This window comes from Nasonia vitripennis (assembly GCF_009193385.2).
Source record: "Nasonia vitripennis strain AsymCx chromosome 1 unlocalized genomic scaffold, Nvit_psr_1.1 chr1_random0004, whole genome shotgun sequence".
Classification (NCBI taxonomy): domain Eukaryota; kingdom Metazoa; phylum Arthropoda; class Insecta; order Hymenoptera; family Pteromalidae; genus Nasonia; species Nasonia vitripennis.
In genome coordinates this window covers 656,972-674,763 of record NW_022279590.1, presented here as the reverse complement: position 1 = coordinate 674,763, position 17,792 = coordinate 656,972, and the positions used below count along the sequence as shown (strand labels likewise).

At 38.3% G+C, this 17,792-nt stretch overlaps 2 protein-coding genes across 23 annotated transcripts in view; both read left to right on the top strand.

Annotated features, from left to right (window-relative positions):
* Positions 1 to 17,792, top strand: part of LOC100113758 (AP-3 complex subunit mu-1) — an 835,720-nt gene that overhangs the window by 456,264 nt on the left and 361,664 nt on the right. The window lies entirely within an intron of this gene.
* On the top strand, positions 8,632 to 13,746 carry LOC107981480 (probable DNA polymerase). 2 transcript variants are annotated; one of them, XM_031933702.1, is made up of 2 exons: positions 8,632 to 9,190; positions 9,533 to 13,746. In XM_031933702.1, the coding sequence occupies exon 2, from the start codon at positions 10,889 to 10,891 to the stop codon at positions 12,179 to 12,181; it is 1,293 nt and encodes a 430-aa protein (XP_031789562.1). In that variant the 5' UTR covers positions 8,632 to 9,190; positions 9,533 to 10,888; the 3' UTR covers positions 12,182 to 13,746. Both variants share the same exon structure in this region, with proteins under 2 accessions (XP_031789562.1, XP_031789570.1).

Below are 17,792 nucleotides of genomic sequence, written 5' to 3'. Positions count from 1 at the left end.
AGAAGGGAGAGAGTTCCAGAACCGAGCACCCTGAACCTGGAAGGCACTAGCCCCGGTTTCAGTACTGACGGTAGGGATGCTCAGTTCCGGGGGAACTCTCCTACTGGAGGGTCTCGGCTCGTGTTTGCTGAAAAATGAGGCCAGATACGAGGGTTCACCGATCCGAATTACCTTGTAGAGTAGAATGGCCTCATAGCAGAGCCTTCTGGAATCGGTGCGAAGCCATTCTAGACGCCTCCGGTAGGGACTGATGTGTTCATCCCTCCCAACCCCGAAGATGAATCTCACACACGAATTGCTCAGTCTCTGTAACCGTATTCGTTGTTCGGTAGACGCGTCCAGGATAGTCACAGCACAGTAGTCGATGTGCGGTTGTATAAGTGTCTCAACTAGCCTTCTGCGGAGAGTCTCAGTGGTGCAGCCCCTGATAAACCGCAGGCTATACAGGGCTTTGTTGACTTTTTTCGTGATAGCATCCACCTGCGGTCTCCAAGTAAGTTTGCTATCCAGTACAACACCGAGACTCACGACCGTCTCACTGAATGGGACGATCACTCCGTCCGACAACGGAACCCCAGGCATGTTCCATGATTTAATATCATTAACGTTCTTCATGGACCCGAAAAATATAGACTTAGTTTTGCCGGAGTTAAGTCGCAGACCGGAGCTCTCCGCCCAGTCCGAAACCAGCCGTGCCGCTTCAGCCAGTCGAGCCACGCCGTCCAGGAAGTTATCTTTGTTGGTGTGTAGATAGATCTGGAGGTCATCCGCGTAAAAAAGATGTTTAATTGCGTTGCCGTCGAGTATATTTTGCAGGTCGTTGACATAGAGGCTGAATAGCAAGGGTCCCAGGACAGAACCCTGTGGAACTCCCAGATTGGTTTCAAGCCACTCTGAAGTTCCGTTTTTATTCGAAATCACCATCTGAGATCGTCCCTGTAAATATGATTTAATCCACAGGAGAGCCGCCCTAGAGAACCCCAGCTGTCTCAGCTTAGATAGTAATTTGGAAGGTGAGATGGTGTCAAAGGCCTTGCTGAAGTCAAACAGCAGCATAAGCGTCACCTTCTTTTTGTCAATAGCCATGCGTACGTCGTCGGTCACTTTTAATAACGCAGTCTGCGTACTGTGGTGTTTTCTGAAACCGGCCTGGAAGGGGTCGAGTATATGATTTGTATTAAGATACTCCGTGATCTGGGTGTGTGCAATTTTCTCGAGTACCTTTGAGAGGAAGCAGAGCAATGCAATCGGACGAAAGTCCTTAACGTTTGAAGGAGCGCTGGTCTTTCTTAGCGCGATCAACTGTGCCTGCTTCCAGATTCTCGGAAAGATCCCCTGAGCGAAGGAGCAGTTAAATAGATTAAGAATAAATTCGCCAATAATTGGGGGGGCTTTGACGACCACCCCGCATGGAATACCATCGACACCCCTCGCTTGGGAGGAAAAATGTGATATAGCAAGGACGACGTCACTCATACTAACAGGGCTAAAAGTAAAGCCCTCCTCACTTGCAAGTAAAATAGTGTCCATTGCATTGTGTATATTTTCGAGGGGTGATACCGATACTCCCGCGAAGTGCTCGTTCAGCTCTCCCGGCGTAAAACCAAAAAACTCCTCCTCCTTACGCCCAGGCAGGAGGTCGAGATGATGCATTACCTTCCAGATATTTCTATTTTCATCAAGGGCGTCTAATAGTTGTTGGAGAGAGAGAGAGAGAGAGAGAGAGAGAGAGAGAGAGAGAGAGAGAGAGAGAGAGAGAGAGAGAGAGAGAGATAAAGAGAGATCAGTGGAAGCACCAGCATCACAACACTTCGGCGGACGTTTTCGTACGAGCAAATTCGTGAGGTCGAAATCGATTCGTCGCTTAGCTAGACAGCGTGAGCTGTCAATGGCTTGGCGTCTTATCGAGAACTGAACTCGGCGCTCGTCCGACCGCGCGCGACATGAGGCCGGCGGCGCTGTCGGCGAGCGCAGCAACTCGCGAAGTCGCTTACTCGAACACGGGAGATGGCGCCACGGGCTCTACGTCGACCTCGCGGAGTTCGCTCGACGCCGTTTTCACGGCGGAACTCTTCTCATCGGGTCTCGACGGAACATAGCCTATATAGAATGGCCGACTACTAAATGCGTTTTTGTACTATATGCCCTAGTGGAAATGGATTGTGTGCCAAAGTGTACCAAAATGTGTCATAGTAGTAATCGAAACTACCCAACGTTCCCGAAGTAAAATAATTTATTTAAACTACACTTCAGCACATTGAAGGAAGGCGAGCGAAGCGAGGAATAAATCAAAACCCAAAACGCTTCAACCGAATTACCCCATGCTTTCCGAGTGTAATAATTTATTTAAACTACACCACGTCCATCAAAGGAAGGTAAGCTAAGCGAGGAATGAATCTGAAACCTAAATCTGTAAACCCACTTAACCCACAGTCCCCGAGTACAATAATTTATTTTAAAAACACATCGGCACCTCGAAAGAAGGCGAGCTTAGCAAGGAATAAATCTAAAACCTAAATGTGTAAACCCAATTACCCAATGCTTTCCGAGTCTAATTATTTATTTAAACTACACCTCGCACATCGGAAGAAGGCGAAAAAAGCAAGGAATAAATCTAAACCCAATTACCCTATGCTCTCCAAGTTTAATAGTTTATTTAAGCTACACGTCGGTACATCGAAGGAAGGCAAGCAAAACGAGAAATAAACCTAAACCCAAAACGCTTAAACGCTTAAACATAGTGTGACTTACATCCGCTTTTAAGTCACGCCTATCCGTGACCTAAGTAGTCCATTATTGCACCATTTATATCTATCCTAGCTATCCTCACGGTACAATATCCCTACTGAAAAAAATCAGATGACAATCAACTGATAATCAGCTGATAATCAGCTGATAATCATGCCAAAACGTCAGTTGATTATCAGGTGATTTCGACTCAGTATTTTTAATAAAGCTGATAGTTATAAATATGCGTTTATGTGAGATAAAATGTTGATGATAATCAGGCGATAATCAGGTGATAATCATTCAAAACACATGTGCCGAGGTGTAGCTTAAATATAATATTGTACTCGGGGAGCGTGGGGTAATTGGGTTTAAGCGTTTGACGTTTAGATTTATTCCTCGCTTCGCTCGCCTTCCTTCGATGGGCTGAGGTGTAGTTTAAATAAATTAACGTTGGGTAGTTTGGATTACGCATTTTGGTTTTGGATTTATTCCTCGCTTAGTTTGTCTTCCTTTGATGTGCCGACGTGTTTTTAAAATAAATTATTGTACTCGGGGAGCGTGGGGTAATTGGGTTTACACATTTAGGTTTTAGATTCATTCCTCGCTTAGCTCGCCTTCCTTCGCTGTGCCCACGTGTTTTTAAAATAAATTATTACACTCAGGGGGCGTGGGGTAATTTGGTTCATTTGGGCACTTTGGTTTTAGATTTTATCCTTGCTTTGCTCGCCTTCCTTAGATGTGCCGACGTGTAGCTTTGATAAATTATTACACTTAGGGAGCGTAGGGTAATTGGGTTTAAGCGTTTTAGGTTTAGATTTATTCCTCGTATTGCTTACCTTCCTTCGATGTGCCGAGGTGTAGTTTAAATAAATTATGTTACTTAGGGAACGTAAGGTAGTTATTGGATTACGCATTTCGGGTTTGGATTTATTCCTCGCTCAGTTAGCCTTCCTTTGATGTGCCGACGTGTTTTTAAAATAAATTTTTTTACTCGGCGAGCGTGGGGTACTTTGGTTTAAGCATTTTGGGTTCAGATTTATTCCTCGCTTTGCCTGCCTTCCTCCGATGTGCCAACGTAGTCTTTAGTACTCAGCGAAACGGCTGATATTTAACGAGTATCAGAGCCTTTCGCGGGAACCAAACGCACTAAACAGCGCCCTGTGCCTTCGAAGTGGCGACCAGGGATCAAATCCCGCATAGAAAACTTTTTTTATAGATTCTTTTCGCAAAATAATAATGTACTTAGTACTAATATGTATAATATAATTGATGTTAAACATAAAAATAAATTTGAAACCAAAATTATACGGTATTGTATACATCCTTATGCCATAATTACATAATGCCATGGACGAATGATAATAATAAATTTTCTCTGTATATAAAGATAAAATGTACACCTCACTAATAAACTACTGCAATTATCAGCAACCAGAGTAAGCTTGAGCTAACCCTTTACGTTATACCTAAGCCATAAACATATGCGACTTTTAATACAGTGAAGTCATTGGCATTCGTGGTCTAGTGGTGTGATTCGCTGACTGCAGATCTTTTGGTTCAGGGTTCGAATCTCGCTCCGAAAATTTTTTTTTTAACCGAAATCAATATTTTGCTACATTTTATATTTTATTATTAAATATTAAAAATTGAAACTATGCCCTGTTATATAAAAAAATAGCGGTTAAGTAATAAAATTTAATTAAATTATTAACGTATAAAATATTTACAAGTATAATATTGTACATTACTTTAGCACGATTGCAATTGTTGGTGCTATAATATTTAGTCGTGTATTCATTTTCGTAATTTTGTTAATACTAGGATTTAACTATTAACCTATTAACTAATATAAGATTCAACAAACAAATTACAGTAGCCTATAACGAACGCAGATCTGTCAATATCCTTTAACAGACCTAAAACAGGTAAGTATACGTATTGTACCGCTTTTGTGTGTACAGAAGAAAGTTTTTCGCGTTACATATTTTTTTGGAATTTGCTCCCCTACGCTTTTCTTGATAACTACGGATTTCGGGAAATGCGTCGAGCCTCGCATCGAGCGGAGATTCGTTAATAAAGTACATTTGTTTTTCTTCTGCGACGTGTGCTGGCGGTAGTGGAGTTCACTTGTTGTTTTGCTTCGAAGCCTAGTAAACGTACGTGTCTTGTTATCTTGTTAATTGAAGGAAGAAGTTTTCAAGTTTAATGTGATTTCTGTACAAGTTGATTTGATCATTTTTTTCAAATGAAGTTGTGATTCCTACAAGGATGCACAACAAAAAGGAAGCGAAGTGTTGGAAAGGGCGAAAAAGGTCTATCCTTCTTTAAACCTACGACGGTATTATTGTTAAATGTGTAAATGACAATAGTGAAAACGTTCAATGTCTATTTTCATGCATCAATAATACATTTATAATAGGATGAAGCTTTGCAGTCATGGCAAAGAATAATTTCTGGGAGCGTCTCATCACGAAAACATCATTCGGTCTGGGAGTTGCACTTTAAAAAAGAAGAAGTGGAAAAAGAATTTGTACATGTTATGGAAGATGGTAGTATATTGTATAGATTGAAAAAAGACAAAGCTGCGCTGAAAAAAGGTTCGATACCATCGATTTTTCCAGTTATCATAAATATATATTAAAAAAAAAAATAATAATTAAAATCCAACTAGGTCCTTTAGCATCGCATGTACTGCAAAACAGCATAAAAATCGAATGCTCGAGGGAACAAAATGAGCAGGAAGTACCTGAGGTCGCGCATAGTGAGTGTAGGAAAGTTAGAGACTTAAACATTTGATGAAAATATCAATAATAATTATTATACTAATATTAACAGGTATATCAACAATTGACAAGGAGAATGAAAGGGTAACAGGCGAGAAACTTGAAAAAGTGCAAAGTAGAGATGCTGTAGATTGTTGCTTGTAACATTAGCAGCGACCAACCAAAAAAGACCACTGAATGCATTCTGGCATGCAACGTATCGCAAGTATGAGAAGTCTCAAGTAGTGAGTTACTATGATCAAATAACTGTTTTAATGAATATCGTTCTAATAAAATGCAAAAAATGCATTAATATACAACACAATTACAACACAATTAACAATATACATTATAATATTTTGCAATATTAGATGTCGCATCGTCTATCACAATAGCCATTGGAAAACAAATCGAGCAAAATAAATCTGTACAAGATCGCGAAACAGATTTTCAAAATTCTGAAATTACACGTTGTAAGTGTTGAAAAAATTGTAGATCTAAAAAAACGAACAGAAATGTTGCAATATAATAACTAGGTTTACATAATAGGAGTACATATATATAATTTTATTTATATGATGATTACAAAAATAATTAATTTGAAACGTAGGTGAAGATTCAGTAGTATTTAGCCAACTTAGTAATGAGTTAATACAAAACCCGCAAGCGGTAGCCGTACCTGCAACTTGGATACTACAAGTTATAGTTACTGGCGTAAGATGTTTGATGTTTGCCGAGTGGAAACCAAGGTACACTGGGATTTCCAAAAGAATTGTAATATTCTCCAATATGACTGTTAAGGTGAGTAATATATAGTTTATAAATTGCTTTTACTATTTCTTTATTTGTTCATCCATCTCGATTTTCATTTTTGAATTATTAATCCAGTGATATATGATATATTTCAAATAAATTTTAATAATTACAGATTTACATAGAAGAGACTTCAATCAATATAGATTACATTGATAAAACTGATAATGATATTACGAAGCTGATAGCATACGTGTCCGATAATGTGTTTCCTTGCCAAAAAATCGATGGCATTAACAAGTATAGTATCGTTTCTATTATTGCGCATATAAACAAATTCATATAAGTGTTTTACTTTCACGCATGATGCATCTCCGCATACGAGAACGTAACTTTTATTATTTTAATGCAGATCCGACAAATGCCCTCTGGTTTTCTAATTCGCGACAAAAGTCGGCATTCACCTGGTCCAAAAGAAACACGCTGCGGTGAATGTGCTGAAATGCGTAAAAATTTAAACAAGAGAGTACCTTCAAGCAAAAAAACAGAAATCGGATTATCGGCTTATTCATCTTTTAAAAGTACGTAAAGAAGTATTTATTACGAAAATCGCGTAAAAGTGAAACATTTTTCTAGCACCGCAGCTCTAACCGAGAAAACTTCCACAATGCGACGATTTCATTCAACACGCTCATACTCCTGATTCTCTACGAAATACGATTCGGTGGATCAGCGTGTAAGCGAGCCTGCTATCTAAATTTTATATAATTCAAGGGGAGAGCGAGCATCTTTGCCGCCCTCGTCCCGCAACGAGATCGAGCGCAGGTGTTCAATTAACTCTCGACTTCTCATTACTTGATACTGCTTGTATGAGAATCGCTATGGTCATCGCTTGCACAGGAAGTCGAATGCTATTAAATGTGATAGAGCATTGCTTTCAGCCGCCTTGTATCGTGCGAGAATCGTCGACGGTATCATTATTCCAGATTGTTCTGCATCTTGGACCCGTGAGAGCGTAGGTAATATAATACCCATTAATCAGTCGATCCTCTTACCGCGTAAGTGACATTCGGCGAAATTTTGATACTCGCGAATGATAAAGCTGAGGCAAAACTTATCACAGGATGTTATTTTTTGTGCTTTATACTGTTGCGCGAGTCCACACATCCCCCCACTAGCAAGACGTTTTTTATACTATATAAACTCTACGTTGACCTCAGGAGCTCAGTAGTCATGAGAGTAGTTGCATTAAATCAAGAGCTCGCAAGCATGTATAACGTAGCCGAGGAGTCTTTACGCAGTGTAGTGCTTCGCATCCCGGGCAATCTTCAAGCAAATAGTGTTGTTAGACGCAGGTGTACAAGAAGCTGGTGTCTACACGCGAAACGCATGGTAGCGTACCAATTATGCCGCGAGTTTTCATGTCTTTTACGATGCTGTGGGCCACGGAAAATTGCACAGCTTCATAGACGCATTTTTAAAAAATGCAACTTAGCTGTGCGATGCGCAGCAGAATTTTGTATGCAACAGAATTTTGCGCATTTATCTGTGTTGACGCGGTTAATGACAGCATTCGAGGAGAATAAAGGTGAGTACATTTTTATTGATTGCAATTTTTCTGCACTATATCGCGTTGTCATTAATAAAAATCAAACAGCACTTGTACTTGGTAACGAGGTAAACGGTGCCACAGCTGATAGCGTCGTCTGCTGCTGCTATAAGCTCTGTTTCATTCACTCGCGCGCGCATACACACATTCGTAACGCAGTGTCGTCTGCTCTTACCGTAGAACGCGTCGACTGCTAGGTATGACGTCTAGTGTTTTCAAGTCGTCTGCTTCAGCGCTAGGGATATTAGCTTCTTACATCTGCCATATTACATAGCATGCGATGCGTATCTCTCTATCATTACAGTAATATAACGTATAATTATAAAATCAAAGAATATACATCCGCTATATTCTATGACAGTGAGAATACTTTTTTAAACAACTGTTTTTCTCACTATACTTGCTTTTTTTTTATTAAAAAAATGTGTAATTAAATATCGGTTAATATTTTGTTTTAATTCATTCGACATCAAAGAGATTTTAATATTCATGTGTTGTATGCATGACTACCTTCGAATACATATAACGTTTATTATAAAAAGTAAGTTTTGTATTTTTAACATAAAATTGTTTTACATTTCAGCGTTAGAAAATTTGTTAGCCGACATAACCTCTGATGAAGATGATGATAATATTACAGAATACACATGTGAATATGTTGAACCTACGTCATCGGATGAAAGTGAGGAGGAGGAGGAGGAGGAGGAGGAGGAGGAGGAGGTGGAGGAGGTGGAGGAGGAAGAAAGAGAGGCAAGTGAAACAGAAGACGAGGATGCAGCGCAAGCGGTGAATGCTGTAGCCGATGTACAGTTTGTACCGGCTGAAATGGTGGGGGTGAGCGCTGCCGATGCACACGGAGAGGAGTTGCGGGCGGAGGAGAGCGAAGCCGTAAGGAGAGAAGCAGCAGCAGCGATGGCTGCGGCGCCTGCAGCGGTGCGTCTTCAGGTGAATGAGGCGATGGAGGAGGAGGAAGATGAAGCAGTAGAGATAGCGCAGAATGAGCACGATGCTAGAGTGGAATAGGCTGAAGATGTACCTGCCAATAGGGATTCTCAGCGCATGGTTAATGTTGACAACCTTCTTGCCACATGTATAGAGCCAACAGCTGCTGCTAATAATATTCTACAGTGCTTGATGGAACGAGCAGCTGATGAAAGCGAGAATATTATTGAGTATGCGGAGCATCCATGTGTCAAAAGACGGTAACAAATCCTCGACTTTTTGGCCCGACCAGTAGAACCCGAAGAAATGCGGTACACAAGAAGAAGCGCTGGAGGATTTTTCACCGAGCATTTTTTTAACCAGGGCAATCCAAGAGATCGTCAAATTAATGAACGTGAGTATTATGCTGTATTTAAATATACATTTTTCTTGAAATAAATTCTTATTTTTAAATATTATTTAAGTTATTTGACGTGGTCTCGAAGGATTCGCAAAGTATCCCAGGGCTTTGAAACAAAATATCATGCGTATCATGTATGTTCGAAGAGCACAAGAAATACGTTGGTTTTTCAATGCTTCTAAAGATAAAAATTCCATAATGTTAGACACTGAAAATTTACCTGAAGTGTTTAATCGCCTGGGACAGAGTTTTTCAGGACCACCAGAAGAATAATTTAAAAATAAGAAAGTGTTAAATAGGGTATTCAAATTTTTTGTATTCAATAAATTTTTTCAGAACATAATCACTCTGACGATTCATCTTGTTCTTCTTCTACAACCATTTTTCCCTTATCTACATCTTCTTCGAACACCAATACTTCTGTAGAATCGCAGGATTACGAGGCCGATGAAAGTAATTTTTCTATTCAAGTTGGTAGAGGACAAAGAAGAAGAGTGGAAAATTCAAGCAGCAATAATGATGATTTGTCTGACTACGAACAAGAGTATAATCAGCCCAGTGAGGAGCATGAGGAGGCGGAGGAGGAGATCAGCGAGGAGGAGGAGGAGGAGGATGAGGAGAGAAGCGAAACAGACGATAATATAAATTATCAAGGAGTCGATGAGGAAAGAGAGGATGAGGATATCCAGCCTCCTGGTAATCGTTTTGACATTTTCCAACAAAATTCGCATTATATATCTAAGTATAAAATAGAAGGTAGACGTATTGTGCTAAAAATAAGATCTCCACCGGAGGATGGATCTATAAAACCGATAGTTTGGTTGGAATTAGTTATTCGCGATATTTATTCTTATATAATTTCATTATGTAAAGAAAACGACATGATTGGTGTCTCCGTTAGAAGTTTAAATTTTGCCCGAGGCCCGGGTGCGTTATCTTTACGATTAGTAAATAATTTTTTTTATAATGATTTATGGAATCTAATAAGCGGATTAGCTCAGAGTAATGAGGATTTTCAAATAGATGAGAGCTTTATTCTAACATTAACACTTGTTAATATACCTAATGGTGGCCGAGGTGGAAGTAGAAAGAGTATGAGCGTTGATAGCTTAGCTCAGAGATCGGTTGTATCTATAAGAAATAACGATAATTTATGCTTGCCAAGAGCTTTAATTGTCGGGGAGGCTTTTATGATGTATTCCTTTCAAACGAAGCCATTGATACTTGGAATATTGTCAGAGATAGCAGACGTGGTATGCAAAAAGAGCGCGCAAATCTCCTTACTATTAATGCAAACGTCGTAATTCATGCAAACGGGTGCGGTATACGAGAAATAGAGACGTATCAGCGGTATTATGTTGTAAAAAATATCGCTATTGTAATATACGATAGTTTATCTTTTGGAAGTGGAGAACCGCCCTTTTACGATGGAAGACCTCTGTTAAATTCAAATTCTTTTGACGTTATAAATCTTTTGTACGATGCGCGAAGGCGACATTTCGATACAATATTAAATTTAACCGGTGCTGCACGCAATCGTTTTTTCTGCGAACATTGTAATAAAAGCTATAGATACGTAGATGAGCATAGATGCACAGCCAAATGTGACAGGTGTTTTTGTGCACCAACGTGTAATTCTAATATAGATATTATAAAATATGTAGAATGTAACAGAGAATTTTACGGACAAATATGTTTCGACCGTCACAAAATAGATGGGTCATACAAAAAAAAAATAATAAAAATATATGCGATGTGGTAAAAGTTTGTAATATGTGTTGCAAACGAATTAATATCTACAAGTCAAAGCACGAGTGTGGAATCAATTGGTGCAACTTATGTCGCGAAAAACATGATGTAAATCAGCTCTGTTATATTCAACCCATTGGACGTAATGTTAACGCACAGATTAATTGTAAATCCCCAAAGAAAAACTTATTTATTTTTTATGACTTTGAGACGCGTCAAGATTCTGCTTACCGTGAACATGCACAGATAAAAATACACATTCCAAATCTATGTGTTGTACAACAGGTTTGCGATGATTGCATGGATAATGAAAATATAAATATACTATGCCATACGTATGGTGTAAGAGAGCATATATTTCGCGACGATTCAGTTAGACAATTAATAGGTTTGACAGTACGTGAGAAAACTACCTTCGGGCAATTAATTTGTATTGCTCATAACTCTCGTGGGTTTGATGCGCAATTTATTTTGAGAGAAATCGTTGAAAATACCTCAATAGTACCGAACGTAATATTGAATGGACAAAATATAATTATGCTTCAATGCGGGCGAACAAAATTTATTGATAGCTTAAACTATTTTCACATGAAATTAAGTGCTTTAACACAAACCTTTTCTCTACCACCAGCTAGCAAAAAAGGATATTTTCCTCATCTATTCAATACTTTAGAAAATCAAAATTATGTTGGGGCTTTACCGGAAGCATCGTTCTACGCACCTAATGCCATGTCGACGTCTGAAAGGGAAAAGTTTATTGCATGGTATGAGGAGAACCGAAATACTTATGGGTTTGATTTTCAACGTGAAATACTCGATTATTGCCGTATGGATGTAGAAATTTTAAGACTTGCATGTATGGCTTTTCGGAAAATTTTCATTAAGTGCGGGAATACTTGTCCGTTTACAGAGGCAACGACCATAGCTTCTGCATGCTCCATTGTGTATAGAAAAAATTTCTTACGCGAAAAAACTATCGGTATCATTCCAGCAGGTGGATATCGACACGCTGATAATCATTCGCAAAAGTCAATACAGTGGCTGTTACAGTGTGAACGTGAGATTGGTCGGGAAATCATACACGCGGGTAGAGCACGTGAATTTATGCTTCCAGAAGGGTTTCTTATAGATGGCTATTTACCTCCGGAAAATGATAATGCTAAAGGTATTGTCTTTGAATATCAAGGATGTTACTACACGGTTGCCCTATTTGCTTTAATAAACGAGATAAAATAATGTCATACGGTAGAACTATGGATGAGTCGTACGAGACTACTTTTCGGAAAATTCAAAAAATAAAAGCCTTGGGTTACGAAGTTCGAGAGATATGGGAATGTAGTTTTGACGGATAAAAGCAGAGAATCGCGAAATCTACGAATATGTAACACAGCATCCTCTTATGAGTCGTATAACGTTGAATCCACGCGATGCTTTTTTTTTAGAGGTAGAACGGAGAATATAGTTACTGAGTACACAATCGGAAATAACGAACAAATTCAATATACAGATATATGCACTCTTTATCCGTACGTGTGTAAAAGAGGTCGATTTCCCGTAGGGCATCCGCGAATTTTAATTGGTGAAGACAGCAACGAATTAACGCAGAGGAATAACAATAATCTCAACAATATTGAGGGATTAGATAAATGTAGTATCTTACCACCGCGCGACCTGCACATTCCACTCTTACCAATTAAAATGCACGGACGTCTTCTTTTTGCTCTTTGCCGCTCATGCTGCGAAGAAATGCAGCAGTGTGACTGCAATCACGAAGACCCAAAAATGCGTGAATTCACGGGCACCTGGGTTGCTGATGAGTTGCGTAAAGCTGTTGAACTCGGTTACAGTATTACGAAAATTTATATTATTTGGCAATATGAGATGACACAGTACAATCAAATTGATGGTAGCGGAGGTCTTTTTGCCGAATACGTAAATACTTTCTTAAAAATCAAGCAAGAGGCTAGCGGATGGCCCTCATGGTGTACTGACGAAGCAACTAAATTACAATACATTGAACAGTATAGACTCGATGAGGGTATAACTTTGGATAAAAATAATATCGAAAAAAATTCAGGGTTACGAGCTGTTGCTAAGCTCTGCTTAAATTCGTTTTGGGGTAAGTTTGGACAACGGAGTAATTTGAAACAAACTGAAGTTGTAAAATCGCGTGAATCTCTTTTAAAACTTCTTACTTGTCTGGAAAGAGATATTAATGATATACTAGCAATTAATGATGAGATACTGTACGTGAATTGGCAATACAAGGATGAGGCTGTCACTCCTGCCCCGCATACTAGTGTCGTGATTGCGGCTTACACCACTGCTCAAGCACGTTTAGAACTATATAATTACTTGAGAAGATTAGGTGATCGTGTTCTTTATTATGACACAGATTCTTGTATATTTGTTATGGTGAGAATACGTATATAAGTAATTTTGTTTCGGAAGGACCAAAGTTTTACGCTTACGCAGCTGTAACACCTAATAAAGATGATAAAATTGAATGTTGTAAAGTAAAAGGTATCTCATTAAACTTCTCAAACGGTGTAAAAATTAATTTTGATAGATACATTAAGAATTTGATTAAAAATGCTTTTGCAAAGGAAGATCACGAATCTGAAAAAATGAATGATGAATGTAGTAAAATACGCTTAAAATTCAAAGCTATCAGAAGAACTAAAATGCATGAAGTTGTAACGCGTGAAGAATCGAAAACATGTTGTGTTGTATTGAAAAAACAACAATACCTTACGTAACGTAAGTCTCTACCTTTTGGATATAAGAATAATTAACTTTTTGGATGCATTTATTGTAAATAAAAAATAAACACAAATTATTATAAAAAATTTCCTTATTTTCCATTTAAAAGATCCCTAACACGTTTTTATATCCTCAGTATAGCTTCTGTCATCGAAGAGAACGCTTCTTATGGAAATTTAGCTCATTTTAACGCATAATTCAGCTTACTAGCGGTGTTATTTAGCTTGTTAGACACGATTATCAGCTTAAACAGCGTTAATAACAGCTTGTGATTCAGCACACGTAAAATTAGCTTATTTTTTACGTGTGCCGCGCCGCGCCGCCGCCGCCGCCGCCACCGACCGTCCGCTTATATGTAGCAGTGATTTTTGCTAGTACGTATCTAAAATGGATACGCGATTTAAACATCCGTTTACCTGTATTGTAAGTGGCCCTACGGGATGTGGTAAAACAGTCTTTGTCAAACGGTTTCTTAAACATCTACCACTTATGTGTAATGCAACTTTCGATCGTATACTTCTTTATTACGCAGAATGGCAATCTACGTACGAAACAGACTTTATACCAGGAGGTAGTAGATACAGCAAAAAGAAAATTGTTGAATTTCACGAGGGATTACCTCAGCCTTCAGACTATTCAAACGATAATGATAGTAAAAAATTATTGATTATTGATGATTTGATGAGAGAAGCTTCGAACAATGTTATTCTCGATCTATTTACAAAGGGTAGTCATCACAAAAATTTAAGCGTAATTTTTATTACACAAAATCTTTTTCACAAAGGAGCTGGACAGCGTGATATTTCATTGAACGCTAATTATGTTATTTTTAAAAATCCACGAGATCGTTCGCAAACTCAGTATTTTGCACGTCAAGTATATCCTGAAGATCCAAATTTTTTTCAAGAAGCATATCTTGACAGTATATCAGCTGCTCATGAATATCTTCTGCTAGATTTAAAACAGTCCACTAGCGAAGAATTTCGTTTCAGAACCTGTATTTTTCCCGATAATAGGTTGCGCTACGTGTATGTACCGAAAAACAAGTTTCGATAAAAGTAGAACATAGTATAGCTAAAGCATCAGTCTGAGGACAACGATGGCGGGGAAATCATCAAAACAGAAAAACAAGGAGAAAGTTAGAAGAAGAAGAATAGGTAGAAGACAGCGTGGTGGTGGTGGTGGTGATGGTGGTGGTGATGCTGTTGCTGCAGATGCTGACAATACAGAGTGCGGCTGTCTACCTAAACATTTTACAAAAAAGTGTGTAGCAATACTGAATGCTCTTTGCCACGCTGACGGACAGCAACGTTTAGCCTTAATTCTAAATTAGTTTAGAACTAACAAATAGTTATTCGGTAGTTCTAAAAGTTAAGTATGGAGCATACACGTAAAATGATTATCTTACCGGAGGTAGCATATGATTGTGTAATGAAAAATCAACAACAACAACCACAACAACAACATCAGCCAGATGAATCAAGTAATCGTTTGGAACAACCGAGTGTGCAGACAAAAGGCGATAACTTATCACGTCTCGATGCTGAGATGCATGATATACTTTTTTCAAAAAGTATTACAGATGAAAGAGAAAAATGTCAAAAGTATTTAAAAATTTTAAGAAGATATCTTCATTTTAAAACTTTAGAACGTCAAGAGCTTTTATCTGCTGGTAATACTGCTGCTGCTGCTGGTGTAGAGATTGAAAATGAGGACACATTAAATCCTTTGTCTGATGAGGTAATTTTGACAAATATACCTAAGGGTTATGTGAGGAAAGCTCGTTTATTGCTTAAACATTGAAAATCAACTGTACCTCATCGTATCAAATGGGATAATCCGGGTACAGTCAGCATCGACGGTAAATTTATACCTCAGTCAAATATTATAGATTTGGTGGAGGATGCTGTTCAGAGCAAGGCAACAGATAAAGAACCTACTGGAAGATTTCAACTTGCTAATTTTATAGCATCGTCTGACACTCCGTCTAAATTCATAAGTAATCCGATTGTATTGTCAATTAGTGAAAATTTCAAACGTGCTTTGAACAAAATACCCTCAAGTAAAAGAGATAGTTCGGAGAGCGTTCAGACTTTGGAGCAAGGTGCAAGACTTGCTGCTTCAAAACGTTACAGCGAACGTTTGAACAAAAAAAAAATCCTTACCACGAAAATCAGGCGATAAGTGGCTAAGCTATAATATTTAAGAATGCCTTATGAAAATCAATATTTTTACACTAAACACGAGGCTGGCTACGCAGGTGCACGTAACCTCATTCGTGTTAATAAGCAAAAAAATAAGAATAACGTTAATATTTGGTTAAGCAATCAGGATGCATACACGCTTCATTGTCCTATTAGGAGAAAATTTCCTAGACTCATGTACAATGCCAGTAATGTGGATGATTGTTGGGAGATGGATTTGTGTGACATGCAGACTCTCAAAACTTACAACGATAACTTTGCATATCTTCTTGTCGTAATAGATATTCTTAGTAAATACGCTTGGATCGAACCGCTTTATGTCAAAAGTGTCAAGAGCGTCGTAAGTGCTTTTGATAAAATCCTAAAAAGAGCTAATGGTCGCTCACCTGTACTTGTACAAACAGATAAAGGTAAAGAGTTTGTTGGTTCGGAATTTCAAAAATATTTAAAACAGCATGATATAAATTTTCGAGTTGCACGTAATCCTGACGTTAAAGCAACAGTTGTGGAACGTCTTAATCGAACCCTCAAAGAAAGAATGTTTAGGTATTTCACACATAAAAATACACACAGATATATTGACGTTATTCAAAATATTGGTTATGCCTACAATCACACACTGCACAGTGGTATAAAAATGATTCCTACCATAGTGAATATGCGAAACGCCGATGAGGCTAGAAAAAATTTACAGAAAAGAGCACTAAGTCAGCGTAAACAGTCTAGAGTAGGTATATATAGAGTGGGTGAGCACGTTCGCATCAGTCGAGCAAAAGGTACCTTCGACAATGGATACGAGAAGAACTACAGCGAAGAGATCTTTAGAGTACATAGAGTTTCACGTCGACAGAATCTTTATACCTACGAACTCGTTGAGCTAGATGGAGAAATAATTGATGGATTTTTTTATCCAGAAGAACTCGTACGTGTCGGTGATGATCGTGTAGCAAAAAATAAGGAATTCAAAATTGAACGAGTAATTAAGACTAAAGGTCGAGGAGTAAATAAGAAATTATTTGTGAAGTGGATCGGGTATCCAGATAAATTTAACTCGTGGATTAAAGCAAACGATATTGTAGAAATCTGAAACATGTCTAGCGAAGAATTTTATCTGGTACTACCAAGCAACCGTAGTATGAAATATTTTCCAGATAACACTACGTCTTGCTTTAATACTCAACTATCTCATGAAGTCCGGCTATCTGGGAACTGGGCTGTTGCACTAACGGAAATACATATACCATGCACTATGGTGCATATTCAAAAAGATGAATGCGAAATAATATTTACCAAAACTAGTAGTAGCGGTAGTACAACAACAAAAAAAAACAACAACAACAACAGCTAACAATAACGATGAGAAGCAGAAGCATTAGAAAAAGCAGAAGAAAAGAAGTGCTACAGAACACACGCATGAATTTGTAAATTTAGAGTACAGCGATACTTCTTTTCCACCTGGTATCTACAACAGCCTAAAAGATCTAGCGGAGGCTATAAAATGAACCTGAACTTCACGGACATCTACTTATAGCGCCAGCAAAAAAGAAAAGAGGCTACTACAATCTACGAAAAATCTGCGAATGTAAGGAAGCTCATTATTATAGTTTTAGCGAAAAAGTTAAACGTATATTTGGCTTTGAGAATGAGAAGTATAGGCTAGAAGATTTTATAATCTTGAAACCATAGTCACCAGAGTCACGATATACAACAATCACAGGGAACAGACCTGCTTGTTTAGCAAGAGCTATATCAGATCAATTGTTTGTCTACTCTGATATTTGCATTCCATACACAGTCGGTGATATTCAAGCATCACTTTTACGTATAGTGGTATTGGATAATTCCCAGTATAAACTGGGTGTAACTATGGTCAAACAATT